General features: G+C 36.8%; 1 protein-coding gene across 1 annotated transcript; it reads left to right on the plus strand.

Annotated features, from left to right (window-relative positions):
* Positions 1-1,502: 1,502 nt before the first annotated feature.
* Positions 1,503-16,786, plus strand: MS3_00007787 (uncharacterized protein). Its single transcript, XM_051216124.1, has 9 exons — positions 1,503-1,762; positions 1,795-1,831; positions 1,870-2,075; positions 2,111-3,545; positions 4,506-4,599; positions 6,352-6,464; positions 8,185-8,284; positions 9,825-9,999; positions 14,938-16,786. The coding sequence occupies exons 4-9, from the start codon at positions 3,433-3,435 to the stop codon at positions 15,186-15,188; spliced, it is 846 nt and encodes a 281-aa protein (XP_051066678.1). The 5' UTR covers positions 1,503-1,762; positions 1,795-1,831; positions 1,870-2,075; positions 2,111-3,432; the 3' UTR covers positions 15,189-16,786.
* Positions 16,787-16,863: the final 77 nt, after the last annotated feature.

The raw sequence follows: 16,863 nt of genomic DNA on the forward strand, positions 1-16,863 counted from the left end.
AGCGTTGTTCAATCGGGAAGCTACACTCAGAGATTCTGGAGTATTCTTCCAAAGGGTTATTGGATGGGATATCCTCGGCTCATTCTGAGCTTTTTAAAGCTTCCTCACAATCTGCTTCATGGTTATGCGTACTTCCGCAACCTAGCTTCCCATTCTAATAACTCAACTCCTAATAAGCGAATTCGGCTCTATGGGATTACTTTTCTCTTCTTACTGTTTTCGTTGTGGTCATGGGATCTCTGGTCAATTATAGCTCGTGTGATAATCATTCATTCATGACTTTCCCGACATCTCAGGAGTGCCGCTTTAGGAGCAGCCACTCATGGAAAATGAATTTACTGGCTGCGATGGATAAAACAGCCGTTATCCCTGGTCGTAAGGATCAGGTTGGTGTAGCTCGTATTTACTTTTCAGAAGCCTTAGATATAGTTAGTCACAGTTGTCTTACGGACAGGCTGAAGAAGATTGGTACTGGGTGTACTATTAATCAACTGATTTACGTTATACGCGTGGGGACAGTCAGAAATGGTATTACGATTAATATGAATTGCTGTTTAAGGTCAAAGTGTACGATTTACTGTCTATTGATAAGGAATGTTTCAGTAAGGCCGCTCATGGTTCAACGTTAGAACCTATAGTCCTTCCATTCTACATAGAAGACCCTCCTTAGGATTGACTGACCACAACATTGCGTTTACTGGTAATGTTGGCCTTTTTACGTGGGGCTGAAATCAGAAGAATGGTTTGTGGCTTCTTTAGGGTTGATCCGATTTTAAAGAATAACAACAGGTTAGTGTTTAACTTTGGAGGTTGTAAGTTATTCTGACCGTCGTGCGACCGAAATCACGGGTGCGACTTAAATAATCCTCCACTAAAGATCTACTTTGAAGAGGAAGTTCAGGAATCTAAGCTATCAGCTGCATCTTGTCCTGACACAATATTATTGACTTTTGGTTAGTTTGGTTGTATAAGGTTTTACCCACTTCCTACTGGTTTATTCAGCCTCATTTAAAATAAAGAAAACTTTCAGTATATCTAATGTAAAACCACTGAATTAGTTCATTGTATTTCATCGTAACTATATTGAGAAGGCTCCGACAAAATTGAATACCAAATCTTTGCAGCATTGGATGTTCGGAAGCTACCTCATTATAACCCAATATGTGACAAAACCATCAAAAAATCGTCCAGAGCACTCCTTTCGCCTCAGAATTCATGACAATCTCAAGTTTCAGATACTTGTAGGTTTATGCGAGACAAAGCAAGCTCGATTGTATTTAATGTCCTTAGGTATCGGAACTTTCTTACGTTTGAAGTGGTTCTAGTAACTTTGAAGAGCAAGTTTAGCAGAATCTCATGCACTCAGAATGTCCGTTCATACATATTTAACACTCAAAACGATCCATAACCCATCGTTTCTAAACAGAAAACTTCAATAAGCTCAAGCCTCAACCATTCTATTAACAAGCACTTGAAGCACTTCTAGTTTAAGTGGGAAAAGCGCTTCGCGCAGATTTGACCTTAATAACATGAGTTGGCGCGCTTTCATCAAGCCCATATTTGTTGTTTGCTATTCTTTACTTATATGTATTACACTTCCTTTTCTGATTTTAAAGCTGTACGAAAAATCGGCTCCGGCAATAGTCAGCGCGTGGTTCGTCGCCGGACTTTTTGTTCTAGGTGCAATACCTATATCACTATGGACCATAATTGAGCACATGATCAATTACACCAATCCACTTCTTCAAAGACATATTATCAGGTTTGTCTGGTTTTTGACGAGTTTCATTTCAGAATCTTGTGGATGGTTCCGATTTATGCTGCTGATGCGGTAAACGTCATATATATTATCTTGACACTTGACATTAGTGGTTGGCACTGATTTTCCCTTCATTTGCAATTTACTTTGACACGTTAAGAGAATGCTATGAAGCTTATGTCATTTACAACTTTCTTGCGTTTTTGCTTAATTATTTGAGGAGCGAGTTTCCTGACTTACGATGCGTTATTGAACAGAAGCCACAAATGAAACACTTGCCGCCGTTTTGTTTCTTAAACTCTTGGAAAATGGGAAGGTAACGTCTATTATTCTGATCTTCACAGATTTTAGTTAATATACCATTCCTATCACGCATGGTATAGATCGGCTATTTTAAGATAACTCTTGTATCTTTAAATAGTAGTTGTGGCGTTCTTTCTGAACCCGTCATGTCAATCAGCCAGTCACTTTGCAAATAAAATACTGTGACCAAAATGTTACGGAAAATATTCTTTTGATTGTGCATCTATGTGGAGTTTTGTTTATTGTACAAAATTTTCGTGATTGTAAATAACTCCGGAGTATTTTTTCCCTTAGAACGTATCCACATTTATTTATCTTTAAACTTTTGTTTAAATCGCAAACGTCTGAAGTTTTTGCCATTTTTTTACAATCTAAGATTCACGGGAAAATAGTTGAAACCACTTGTTCAATCAACCTTTAACTGTGTATTCAGTTTTGATTTAATTCATTAGTTCGTATTATGAAATTCAATCACCTTTTTCTTTTTGGTTTGGCTTCGACTACAAAGACACTGTAAATACTTAGGGTACTCACGTCATTAACTCTCGTATCGCTTTCACTGCCCTGGTCGTTCATTATTTATGCGCATATACCAGTTTCCCTCCTTAGTAATCTAAATAAATTTTAGAGGTTCATGTGGATGTGGCTTACTTCTCTTCCAGGGTCATTACTTCAAAAAGGTATCCTTTGGTTTGGTTGATTTTCGTCCGCTAGATTTCTCCTGATTTCTCACCACTTTAGGTTCACTGAACTTAGATCTGTTGCTTACGTTTTTTCTGTATAAAGTATAAAGTGGTAAGGCTGATCTGTTTTCTAAAAGTGTATACCTGTGGTCAGCTTACTTATTTTACGCATTACACAAATATTGTCCAATATGTGTATTTTCTTTCCTTAAATGAATACTCATTTTCAATCGCTGTCCTATCTAAATCTTAGGTTTTGGAGACAATCATGACTTAGATTCGATTTGTAGTTTATTTTCGTCATAATTTGGCATCAAATGGGATGTTGTTGGTAACCCAATAATTTTATGATACTTCAATTGCTGTTAACTCATGGCAAAACTATGCAAACTTATCGTCAGTTTAACACTTAGGGCAAGAAAAATTGCAAGCAAATCCTCATGGTACTCAATAACAAAGCCAGGAAGATCTTTTATTGGTCTTTAGGTCTTTTATTGATGTTATGCTTCTTCGTCTTTGTATGATGATATCGTGTTTTAAAAGTAAAAAATGTTTAATTCACTGGTTAGTATTAAATAGACACAAGAAATACTTTTTAGTTATAATATCTTTAGAAATATAGTTTTGTTGTTATAAAAATACCATACTCTCAGCTTGATTCATGTCACACTATTCCTGTCTTCGGTGATGGTCCGAATGAAGTTAATTCTTTTTATCTGTTACAGAGTATTCATTGACCACTGTCGTCACGGGGCCTTGCAGTACACCGTTATTCGTCCACTAACAACTGCTATTGCACTGTAGGTTGATTTTCTTATATACGCATTTGCTTTTCGAAGATTGTTTTCTGGTGGTTATTCTTCATTTGTAGTGTGGTTTTATCACATAAGTTGCAAACAGTGTATGACTTCACGTGTTTATGCTCGTTTCCCTGAACTGTAAATTAAGAATTGTACATGATCATTATCAGCCCTCATGTTGTTTCTTTTATTTTGGTTCCTTTACTATTGGCTTTATTCTGTCCTTCTCTGTACTCACTTGTAGAGCTTTAGGTAATCATTTAATCTTAAAAAGTACCATATCTTCTCCTCAAACTACTATATGGAGTCACTTATGTTCTAAATAAATATCAAATCAAACAACTAAAATTGTTGTCAAAGCTTTACCATCGCATTACTAATTTATCCTTTGTAGAACATAATACCCAATTGGATATTCACATGCTCTTGCCTCCCCGGTTATACCAATCACTTTCATAGTTTATGGTGCTTCTATGTCCAATTACAGTAATTTTTTAAGGAGAGACAATTATTTTATGAAATAGCCTGATGGGATAAGAGATCTTTGTACGAGTTTTGCGTGTTCTAAAACGCCACTGCTTCCTTGGAGGCCGTTATAGAGACAACTCAATCTAATGACTTAATACAGTATCATAAATAAACGAAGCTTTTGACATTATTGCTGTATATTTGTTTTGCACTCTTAGTGACAAGTGTTTTTTATTGAATGGAATAGATTTTGTTTTGGTCATTTTGTTTTATTTATTTATGAAGATTTTGTTTTATTTGGGCGCATTCAGAATGAGCCACACTACATTTGAAACTTAATTTTGTTTATTAGCATCTTATCTACAAAAACCAGTTAAAATAATTTCTCTACAACTAGATGTCCACAGATATTGTGCGGTTGAACGTTTTTTATTTTTACGGCTTGAAATTTCAGCTTTCTGATAAAATTATATGAAATTTATCTGATTACAGAATATGTGAAATGGTTGGCGTTTATGGTGAAGGAGACTTCAACTTTCGCCACGCGTTCCTTTACTTGACTATTATAAACAATGTCTCTCAAATTGTGAGTAACGTATCATAAGTTTTCACTATTTTCCCCATTTGAATCATCCACTTCATTTATCTTACTCGTAAAATGAATATTTTGAGAAACTATAACTCAAGTTTAATTCTTTGCTTTATTTGTTACTCATAAAGTATTCAGTACTTATGTAGTTCATGTGCATCAGAGTTAGTTTCTTGGCTGAAATTCAGGAGTTTTATGTTCCAGCTTTTATGAATCCTTCACAATTCCAAAATCAATTCAAATTAGTTGGTTTACATGGTTAACTTGAAAGGTGAATATATCGTTAACCTCGATGGTGAGCTTTTATAAAGCTGTCCTTTTAGTTAATCTCAGCCTAACCTTTAGAGTTCTAGGTAAAAATAATACCAACGTAAAATATGTTATCAACTTCTGTATTTTCCGCAAGTTAGTTTAGAACCAGTTGAAAAACGATTATGTATCTCGAAAATCCAAATTTTTTATAACGGTTGTGAACTAATATGATAATGTAATATTGATCTCATCTGGTGATTTTAGAGACCACATCCAGTTGTTTCCACATATGAAGAGGTTCTGCAATGCTCTTCTAATAACTGATAGACATCGCTTGGCTGATAAAGTTTCTCAAGATATTGCGGTATACAATCACCTAACCCGTATTTACGGGTTTATAAACAACGTAGCTGAATGAACTAGTTATTACTTCAGACCTAGTCATGATTGGGTTGATCACTTATTCACTTTAATAAATTTTAGAACATGTAAATACATTTTAACATCTGACGGCAGTTCTGTTTATTGACCTCAAGACCACATTTTGATCTTCTAGTATTTTGTGGCAGTATCTGTTGTTAAAAGGACTACCAATAAAGTACGTTAGCTCGTGGAGGACCTTACTCGAATACTGTCAATTGAGTCATGCTGTGGCGAACTATAATGTGAATCTGCCACATTAAGTGGAATTCTTCAGGGCTGCTCACTTTTCGGGATTATTCAATTTTGTCGTAGATATTCCTTTAAGACAATAATTTCCTCGGCCGACTGGGTGGTGTGTTCACATGTTCAGCCGATCCAGACCTAGCCTAAAACGGTTTCTGTGTTGTGTATGTGTGGTTGTTTGCTGTCGTTCATAATATCTGTATTTTGACGATTTTGATCTTCATCTTAGTCCCTTGCAGCTTTGATGCGAGTTGTAGCAACTTACATCAATGCACATGTGTGTTAGGTGCAACATTGTTAACAACTGGCTGAGGTTCCTAAACAGTTCTGTTTTAAACGAACTTCATCAAAATATTTTCAGTGGTTCTAAAAATGTTTACAAATGGGACTGAAAAAATCGTTTTATATCCCCTAGTTTTTTGACGATAATCGGTAGTAAAATATGTTTTCAAACCAAATACAATTCTACCAACCATGTATCTACAAACATAAGTTGGTGTAAGTTTGGAAATGTAGACTGTTTTGTTCATATTTATTGAGTGAACTTTATTTAGCTAGTTATAACACTTGAAAGTGTCGTGTTTTATTCAGTTTACAGTTTATAGGTTTTTGATGGTTCTACTTAAAGAAATTTATCTTCCTATTTACAATCACTATCTGTTATTGTCACTTAAATCTGTCTAGTTGAGAAATGTGTTTGAAAGATATCATATTTCGGCAATACAGCTATTTAGATTCGCAGCTTTATAAGCTTTTCAAAATCTTATTTTATTTCTTCGAAAAATCAGATTACATACTTTTTCCTAAAGTTTTTTCTTACTCTTCTTTCAGTGGGCACTCTATTGTTTAGTAATGTTCTATCGGTGTACTCGATTAGAATTAAGTCCAATGAAACCGGTCGCCAAATTTCTATGCGTCAAATTCGTTGTTTTCATGTCTTTCTGGTGAGTTTAATTACTTTTTATTGAAAATACGGCCATCACAATTTGAACTTACAATAACTGTATTTTATAAATGGTAGCTTTAATAGCTCTAATTATATCATACGACAGAACTGCAGTAATATTATTTTAGGAATTGAAAACATCTAATTTCGTGACGTTCCAAGTACCGTTTTATGCCAAAATATAGATGGTTTTAGTAGCAAGTTGAAGGGTGGATTATTACAAGTTTAGTATTAATTGATTCCAGGTGTATCGAAAATCAGTCAATTAAAACAATATAGAGCCTGGCACATGTGTGGATCGTTTCGAGTTTGCATACTATATAGTCATAGCAATATGAAATTATTAAGACAACTACTGAAGTAGTAGAAGTAGTAACATCATCAGTGATGTTAGGAAACAGAGAATAGGATTCTAAGGAGAAAAGTTAGGATTCGTGTAATAAAAAAATGTGAACTGATTTTAAAACCCAGGATCTGAGGGGGTACAAACAGTAAATACATCTGCGCCAACGCTACTAATTTCGACCCGTGTTACCCAAGGTCTCCCTAAAAAGATTGAAAAGGTTATCTCCCAAAGAATTTTGATGGCAAAGTCAAATGCAAATGAAGAAGGTCGGAAACCTTGACGAACACCACTTTATGTTTGAAAAATGAGTTGTTTTGAAACTGAATGTTTAATACACTAAATTCTGCTCGTGTAATTTAGTGTTGGCTTTGTATTTTTAATAGTAGTTTGTGTTTGTATTAAATGCAAATCGTAGTAGGTGCAATGAATTTTAAATGGATAATTGTAACCAGGATACAAAATGGTTCGTAATGGTATCGTCACCCATCTCTACGGTATGACTTAAATCATATTAAGGATCTCGTTCCTCTCCTTACAATAATCTACACTTCTCAGTTTGCCATTCATAAATTATATTGGTTATTATATGGACTATGACTTACAACTAAAACTAATCATCTACCAGCCGTTGAACTTCAATCACCGCCTCTAATTGTATACTTCTGTCACCTGAAACTCTGCTCTAACCGATATGATGCTCAGTCGGTTACTCTACTATTTCACAGACAATGATGTCCGGATAGATCATAATGCTGACTTTCATCCGAGATCAAGAAGTACGTTGTCTACCTACAAACACTTCCTGTAAGTACATTTCCACGGTATGACAAGTTGTTGTTCGTTGTAGCATACATAATTGGCTAAGATGTAAATCGACCACAGCGTTCAGTAAAGGAGGGTATTTACTTCGTTTGTCAATAGATTGCCAGTGTAAATGCATGATATTATTGCCTTCTTTTTCTATTAAATAAAGTTTGGCAACGGTTTGTATTTCTGTCTAATATTTACAGTATTAGGTCTGTGACTATCAATATGTTCTTACAAACGGTTCTGTCACTGTTTATTTTGTCAGTTTATAATAACACAGGAGTCAACACGAAAGTGCAACGATCCACGTCATCACAATCCACCTCAATTCAAGATGAAACCATTTCATTCAGTATATCAGCAATAGATTTTATTATATAGTGGAATTAAAAGTTTTTTGTTTACTGGCCACTAGTTCCTCTGTACTATGAATTTAATAACATATCATTCGTATCATTTTCTGTTGCATTTTCTGCTACGATTTTGTTGGCATTTTTTAGTTTCATCTTAGAAAGTAGCTTATAAATTGATGCTGTTTTAACTCCCGTTTGTCTTTTCTTAATAGGCAGTCCATTTTAATCGCAGTACTTGCTGCTACTGGTGTTATCAGAAAGGTGGAAGCCTGGAAACTATATGATGTTCAGTCTATTGGTATCGCACTACAAGTAAATACGAAATTTTCATATTTTGATAATAACTTTTGTTATATTGTTTATGCTACTTGTTAGTAGTTCAGAGTTTTTTAGATATATTTAAATGTTTTGATACTTCTTTAAAAACCATTTGATGTTAGTAGCAATTATACACTGTGTGATGTAAACTCTGCATATACTAACCAAATATATATTTCATGCGATTGGTAATTTTCTTATTAGAGTGCTCATATTATGTCTTACATCACTTAAGTTCATTAGTAGCAACTTGTTTTCTATATCCATAAAGGATACGCTTCATCTGGTCGCCTCCATGTGCATCTACCAGTTCACCTGCTCTTGTGGAGCAAGGTACACCGGCCGTAGCCAGCACCCGATTTCAACTCGGATACGGGAACATGTCCCAGCGTGGTTCTATAAGGGTGATATGAAAGTAGTTAGATGTTCCATACTTGAACAACTCTAATCAATTCTAATCATTCTACTGGTCCAAAGGTTGATTTTAAGGTTGTATATACGATCCATCCAAATTTACTTAGGTTTCTTCGTATCCAACTCTTAAATATGGTAGAAGCTCTTACTGTTCATAGGCTCAAGTCAGAACTGTGTATACAAAAGAAGTCCCTCCTATCGTTATCATCACCTTGACCTTTATTATTATTATTATTATTATTATTATTATTATTATTATTATTTCTCCCTTTACTTATGTCTCATATTCTTATTATCTTATTCATAATTACTCATGATATCACTTAATTTATTTTGCACCTCTGTTACCTTTAATTACTGTAACAAAATTATGTTAATCATCTTAATACATTCACGTTATAATTTGTTACTAACTTATTAAATCTATTGTTATTACTCACATAGTGTTATAACCTTTCGATTACATCATTTTGGTTATTCCTTGCTCATATGTCTTCACGGAACTAGCACTTATGTACGATTGTACAGCTTGATAATTTCGTTGAAAAGAGATCTTTTAACTGAACTTCGTGTTTTTAATTTCCAAATGGGGATATTTTGTCACTTAAGTTTTTAATTATGAAACTTATTTACATATGTGCAGGATCAAGTACTCGGCTTTGAGTCTCATGTAATTTTGTGAAGGTTAGTGATACTATCCCACTAACTAAACTGTAGTTCGTGTGGCGAGGTTTGTGCTATCAACCCAATGCTTTAGCCTTTAGAAGTACATTCCCAAAATGTTTGTTTTTATTCTTTGTGTAAAGAAGAAATAAGTTATTATAATTCATTCCATTTCACAGCGAGTGTTGAAACTGTTTAATGTGCATTCAAAAGATATAGTCCCAGGGAATATCGAATAGCTTTGTTTATATCCTAATTTATTTGACTTTGTTTTAACAGTTTATTCTTTACCTTATTTTATTCCACTGCTTTTCCTTAGTGGTATTTTATGATTGAAGTATTTTTAAAAAGTTAGTCTGCTCTGGCTTATGTCCATTTTTTATCAACCACTCAAACAACCTGGCTGTTAGGATTGCTTAATTTTTTATACGAACTGTTTTATTTTGTGCCTATACAGAATTTCGCTATATGTATCGAGATGTTCATTGCCGCAATAGCCCATCACTTCTCTTTCACTTGGACGCCATATGTCGATCCTAATTCGGAACCAACGAGTTGTTGTTACTCATGGCGGTCTATGTGGGATGTGTCTGATATGCGTCGAGATGTTGTAGAACATGTCAAGCACATCGGTGAGTTGATAATGTCTCGTAATTATTAAATCAGGATGAAAAAGTTTGAAATCTTAGAACTATTTTTCTTTAATTACTATTATTTATTTTTTTATTGTATAGTTAATAGATAACTGTATTGTTTCATTTTTATATTCCCTTTATTCTAAGCTTTCAGGGAACCTATTAACTGTCGTTATACGTTTTAATATTCTCTGATTATTGCTAATTACGTATGTACCATTTGCTTCGCTTCCCCTCCACTTGTGGCTTGATTCTGCTTAAAGTGTGAATTTTATTTAGTGTACTGTTTGGTTCAGGGATCTCAAGTTTATGATTGTATTTGCTTTGAGTCATAATTGAACTAAGTGTGATAGAGTATTGATCTGCTTCCTATCTTCGCCTTTTGACTGGCTAATGGGTTGGTGGAGCTCCACAACCGACAACCGGACCGTTGTTGCTACCTTGACGTGGTGGTCCGACTTGCCTATCGTGATGAAGCAACCGAGCTATACTAGCTGGAACAACCGTTCCTCAAGGTCCTACCATGTAAGACAGGTCGGTTGAAGAGCGGTAAGACTAAAAGCAACAAACCCAAGGTCCGAAGGCGAAGTCGTACTGCTGACTGTACAGAGGTGTGACAGCAGTAAGGTGTTTCCTTCAGACAACCAGCATGACAGCGGTGCTGCCTTCCCACAAGGAGGGGTGGGGTTAGAAAAGGTCGACCCTAAAAATGCATACCTCTTCTTATCCCACGAATATCCGTCTCCGGCGGTAAGGTCTCAACAAGTACGGGGCTAACACAAAAATTGCCCATAAAAAGGTCGTGTGTGACCGACCTCAAGCAGTTGTCCCTTGGGCACTGCGGTCACGCTCCAAGGTCACTAAGAACACCTCTAATCCAATTTCTTTTTCAGGTACCTCCAGAAGAACCCTTCTACGGTGTGGGCAACCGGGAAGTGACAACCGCCCTCATACCTCTAACATCACTCAAGACTACTGTATTCATAATCAACCTCCGTCTTCACTTCCTATTATTCCTCCTACATCGACTTTCAACGCTAAACTTCCTCTTCCGGCTTCCCCCTCAAGTGTTACCATAGCCAACGATTCTAGTGTTCAAAACACTGTCCCAGGTCTACTGAAACCTTGCTCCAAACTACACATTGAAGCCTTCAACGTACGCACCCTATGTCAAATCGGTCAACAGGCTTCCTTGGCTAGAACCCTAGAATCTCGTACCATTGATGTATGCTGTGTCTCTGAAATACGCATACAGGATCCCAGTGTGGTCATTCACTTGACCTCACCTCGGCAAAACGGAGAGCCATCGAGATACACCCTCCGTGTATCTGGTGACCCGATGGCCAGCTCTCGTGGACTGGCAGGAGTAGGCATACCACTAAGCATGAGGGCGGAACAAGCACTGTTAGAGTGGATCCCCGTTAACAGTCGTTTATGTGCTGTTCGGCTAAACGGCTCCGTAAGAACTCGGAAGGATAGGGGCACACGTCGTTACCTTTTTGTCGTTTCTGCCTACGCTCCCGCCGACTGCAGCTTATATGAAGTGAAAGATGAATTTTACAGAAAGCTATCTGAACTTATTCAGAAGGTTAAACGTTCAGACATAGTACTCGTAGCAGGTGACTTTAACGCCCAGATAGGTAGTTTAAACCAAACAGAAAGGCATTTAGGTGGGTGTTTTAGTATTCCGGCACAACGGACAGATAATGGTGATCGTCTGCTGCAACTGTGCTCAGAAAATCGTTTATTTTTAGCAAACACAAATTTTAAGCATAAGGAGAGACATCGTCTAACATGGCGACCCCCTACACCAAACCAACGATGGACTCAAATAGACCATATTGCCATCAGTCATCGTTGGAGAGGGTCGGTAGAAGATTATCGCTCATTCTGAAGTACCTGCTTGAACTCCGACCATGCCCTAATACGGGCACGCATCTGCTTGTTCCTCACTGACGCAAAAAAGCCACGCTAAAAAGACCCATTAGAACTGAATTAAGTAGCGAGAAAATAAAAAAGTAGGTTCCAGGAACAACTGACGTCACAATTAGGAAGTTCTGAAAACGAGTTTGACGCAGATGTTGCTTGGAAAAAATAATACAAACAGCTATGGAAACAGCAGTGACATCTATCAGTGATTTAAACCACAGGGTTACAAAGAACCAATGGATTTCCGCAAGGTCTATTGCACTGATGGATTCTCGTAAACTCATCCCATCAGGCTCTGAACACGATGAAGAGCGACAACAAATTAGATCTAGGTTAAGCAAAAGTCTAAGGAACGACCGTGAGAAGTGGTGGGCAACGAAAGCAAAAGAGATGGAAAAGGCGGCGACTATAGGGAACTCAAGACAGCTCTACAGACTAATAAAAGAAACTGGAATTAATAAGTCAAGAGTAAGTCAGACTATTTCGGAAAAAGACGACACTTTGATCTGCTCTCAGTCCAAAAGTTTAGAACGATGGGCGGAACATTTCAGAGAACAGTTCAGCTGGCCTTCAGCTACTCTACAACTACCCTCCATTCCCAGACAGTGCGAGTGGAACATTGAAGTAGGTCCCCCAGCTCTAGCAGAAGTTCAAAAGGCTATAGTTAATCTGAAACGAGGAAGAGCAGCTGATCCATCGACGTCTTGGACGATGGGCAGAATTTTTCGAAGGGCAGTTCAACTGGCCTGCTGCTCCGGCAACATCGATCAGACTGTCCTGCCCTCCATGGCCGGTGACGACTGATCCACCAAACGAGGAGGAAGTCCGCAAGGAACTCCAACTCTTGAAGCGTTACAAATCACCTGGCCCAGATGACTTACCTCCGGCTCTTTTTAAAGATGGTGGTGACTTTTTGACTAAGGAATTGACGACGTTGTTTACAAAGGTTTGGGAGCTAGAGAGTGTTCCAACATCATGGAATGAGTCGATAGTTGTTCCTATCTTTAAAAAGGGTTCACATCTTTTCTGTAACAACTATCGGGGGATAAGTCTACTTCCGATTGCGTCCAAGCTATTGGCTTCCGTCATACTTCGTAGGTTGTTCAAAACTCGAGAAAGATTGACTCGCAAGGAGCAGGCTGGTTTTTGTTCTGGTCGAAGATGCATTGATCATATCTTCACCCTCCGCCAAATGTTAGAACACCGCCATACTTATCAAAGGCCAACAATCGTAGTGTTTCTTGACATCAGGGCTGCCTTCGATTCGTTGGACAGGACTGTTCTCTGGGATTGTCTATTGAAGAAGGGTGTGCCTGAGAAGTTTAATAACATCCTAAAAGCCCTATATACAAACACCTCAGGCAGAGTGAGGGCATACAACTACCTTTCTCCATTGTTCTATTCGAGCAGTGGGGTTAGGCAGGGTTGCCCAATCTCACCACTCCTCTTCAACTTTGCCATCGATGACATTCTGGAAACAGCTCTGATGGATGTAAGTAATGGCGGTGTGGATCTGTTGCCTGGAGAAAGACTTCTCGACCTTGAGTACGCGGACGATATTGTCTTACTGTGCGATAATGCCTAAGCCATGAAATCCGCACTTAATCAGTTGGCAATTAGTGTCCGTAGGTATGGTATGTGCTTTGAACCTTCAAAGTGCAAAGTCCTTCTACAAGTCTGGCAGGATTCTAATCCTGTACTCACCCTAGGTGGTGAGCAGATAGAAGTAGTCGAGAAGTTCGTGTATCTGGGTAGCTGCATAGGTGCTGGTGGGGGTGTGAGTGATGAGATCAATGCACGTATAGTGAAAGCCAGAGCGGCTTATGCCAATCTGGGCCACCTTTGGCGCCTTCGTGATGCTAGTCTGGCTGTAAAAGGTCGGATCTACAACGCGTCGGTGAGAGCAGTTTTGCTCTATGCTTGTGAAACTTGGCCTCTCCGAGTTGAGGATGTTAGACGACTCTCTGTGTTTGATCATCGTTGTTTCCGAAGGATTGTTGACATCAAGTGGCAACACCATGTTAGTAATGCAGAGGTTCGGCATCGTGTGTTCGGGCGCAGTGACGATAATGCAATTGGGGTCGCCATCTTGAAACATCGACTCCAGTGGCTTGGACATGTACTATGAATGTCGTCCCTGAGAATTCCACGTCGTGCATTATTTGCCGACTGTGGGACTGGTTGGAAAAAGCGGAGAGGTGGTCAGTGCATGACATGGTGTAGTGGCATGAAAGAAAGCTGCAAAGGACTGGCTTCTGTCGGTCCTTCACGACTCCCTGGTTGGGGTCTGATAAATGGTGCGACACAGTGGCTAGAGACGTTATCAGATATGACTCAGAATAGAAGCCAGTGGCGATCCTGCCGTAACCTTCTTTTACTTCATAAAAAGTGGCCGCAACTTCTTTAACTGAAAGAATTCTTTCTGGTTGTACCTTTTTGTTTCTTGCATTATTATTATTATTATTATTATTATTATTATTATTATTATTATTATTATTATTATTATTATTATTATTATTATTATTTCACTACCATACATTAATTTGTGGTCGTTATTTTTTTTTCTTTTTACACGCACCTTACATTATTTATCTCTTCCCATTCTCATTATTATTGTGTGGAGTATATGTATCTGGTGCCCTCTTGTACCAATATTTATGTGTTCAAATAAATAAATAAATATAGCTTGGTTGCTCCCCAAATTTACGATCAAGAGTCGTTTAGGTCTTATGTCTGATTTAGTATGTGGTCGTAATTTCTGCCGTTGTTTCCTGCTTCCTAGTCCTCTTTAAATCTATATCAATCCATGATAAAATCCATTTTCAAATGAATTGTGATTGCAGTATCAGTTTTTGCCCTTAGTATGGAAAAATTTACTGGTTGCTTGCTTTGTGGTTATCTTCAATTTTTGTCGGTATTGGGTTAGTCATTCATTTTAAAAATATAAATCACGGATCCTTAATGATGTTTATGTAATTGATCACATTTGATTTTATTTGACTACAGGTCATAGTGTAAGACATTTTAATTTCTCCTCCGACCGTCAACTTTCAAGCCGTCACAGTCTTTCAGGAACTTATCACCGAGTTGTATCTCTTGACGCTGATGAAGTCGATTGTAATGGTATTGCATACTGTGACAACGAAATCAACCCTCTTCTTTCAAATCAGGTTTCCAGTTCTGAAGTAGGAATTGGATCTGAATTACTTCGTGTTAGGAATTCCGGGGATAATATTCAAACTGAAAAGATAGTCTAACTCTAACGCTGAAATTATTCTCTACTAACTTGTAACAATCCATGCAGTGCTATATATTTTAAATATTTTTTTCTTTTAACCCTCACATTTATTTGATATTTTCATCTGATCATGTGTAAAACAGAGCCAACGATTATAACGTATGTATATCCCTCTTATTATTTTTTTATAAGAATATCTTTGTGTACAAAAGTTCTATTTCTGCTTATCTTTACTTGTAATTAACCTGCTTGCTAAATAATAAAATTGTTAATTTTCTCTTTTATCTTTTATTTTGTCAAATACTAAGTATTCTAATCAGGTTGTTGTGAATTTACAGGAGCATAATGTGATATTTTGTTTGTTTAACGTTTCGATAAAAATAAGCTTTCGTAATTAATTACAAATATTTGTGTAATTATCATTTTCGGTCACTTTACATCTGTACTCAACTTGTATTATAACAATAATTTGTTTAAAAATACAGCATAAAATTATAATTTTGAAGGTGTTCTAGATGAGGGCTAGCATAAACCTAAAGTTATATATCAGAATGATAGATAATTGATATTTGTTGATCTAGAGCTCATTCTAATATACTTTGAGGTATGTAAAATGAATTGACATTTTTAGTTATTAGAAGTGTAATTAATTGTTTTATTGAACAACTAAGAAATTAGTTACCTTCATTAACTACAGTTCCAAATCCACTTTTAAATCTTTTAGTCAAATAACATCGTCCTAACGTATAAATCAGGGTCCAGGATGTCGTTTAAGTACTGTTCATTGATGGTTCGCGGTAATATATATATGCTAATCAATATCACGATAGAAACCATTTAAGAAGGGACTTCTTAAATTTCTGTTAAACTTTGGTGATTCCTATGTATGTGTTTTAGTAGTCATGGATTTCAAAGTAATGGTCATCTCAACGAATAATGCACTCGGTTTTCAGCCATTGACCTTAGATTCAAAACCGATTCGACCTACTTCTGGTTGTGGAAAGCGGTGGTATCAGTATTTCTTACAGTAGTATGACTCAAACCTAAGAATAAACTAAACTTCACCTGATTAGTGAGTTACATTCGTAAAATAAATAATCGTATTTATTTACATCATTGTTTAACAAAGCCTTCGTATGGTTGGACTTGGTGTCATGTTACTAATCTCCCTTCTTATAAAAGAGGCAGAGATCCACTCTGCGATGATATTTGATAAATGATTTTGTCTAATATATGGTTATCCAATGTTTAGGCGAAACTGGAAAAATTTACTATCCATTTGATTTTGATCCTAAATTTCACTCCTGTGAGTTTGAAGTAAATTTCGCGCCTATTTTCCGGCTACTAATAAATTTGGGATAGTTCATTAATGGCATATATCTTTTTTCTGATTGTGAAATGAAGAGACTTAGGTTGTGTATAACTGTAATTTTTCTGTAACCTGTCTTTAACCTTTATCTACATCAATTTAAGCTGTTTTCTCTATTTCGGTGTACAAACCAACAAAGGTAGAAGACTTCAGTTAGTTACTAGCGTTTGTTGACATATATCTCCAAATGACTTATAACATCATCAATTAAGTAGTTCTGAGATCAAGCGTAGGGTTCGGTGTAGGCATAGTAAGTTGTTTGATGAGTACACAAACCTTCCATATTTCGTTACTCTCAATGTTATCTGGAATAGAGTAAGCTGGG

This window comes from Schistosoma haematobium, chromosome 4 (genome assembly GCF_000699445.3).
Source record: "Schistosoma haematobium chromosome 4, whole genome shotgun sequence".
Lineage (NCBI taxonomy): Eukaryota > Metazoa > Platyhelminthes > Trematoda > Strigeidida > Schistosomatidae > Schistosoma > Schistosoma haematobium.

What these genes read in the sequence shown, in the direction of transcription:
- MS3_00007787 (XM_051216124.1), top strand. Translation starts at nt 3,433, where the DNA reads ATGGTCCGAATGAAGTTAATTCTTTTTATCTGTTACAGAGTATTCATT. An exon ending in CTAACAACTGCTATTGCACT is followed by an intron (nt 3,546 to 4,505) that starts GTAGGTTGATTT and finishes ATCTGATTACAG; the next exon opens with AATATGTGAAATGGTTGGCG. An exon ending in AGAACATGTCAAGCACATCG is followed by an intron (nt 10,000 to 14,937) that starts GTGAGTTGATAA and finishes ATTTGACTACAG; the next exon opens with GTCATAGTGTAAGACATTTT.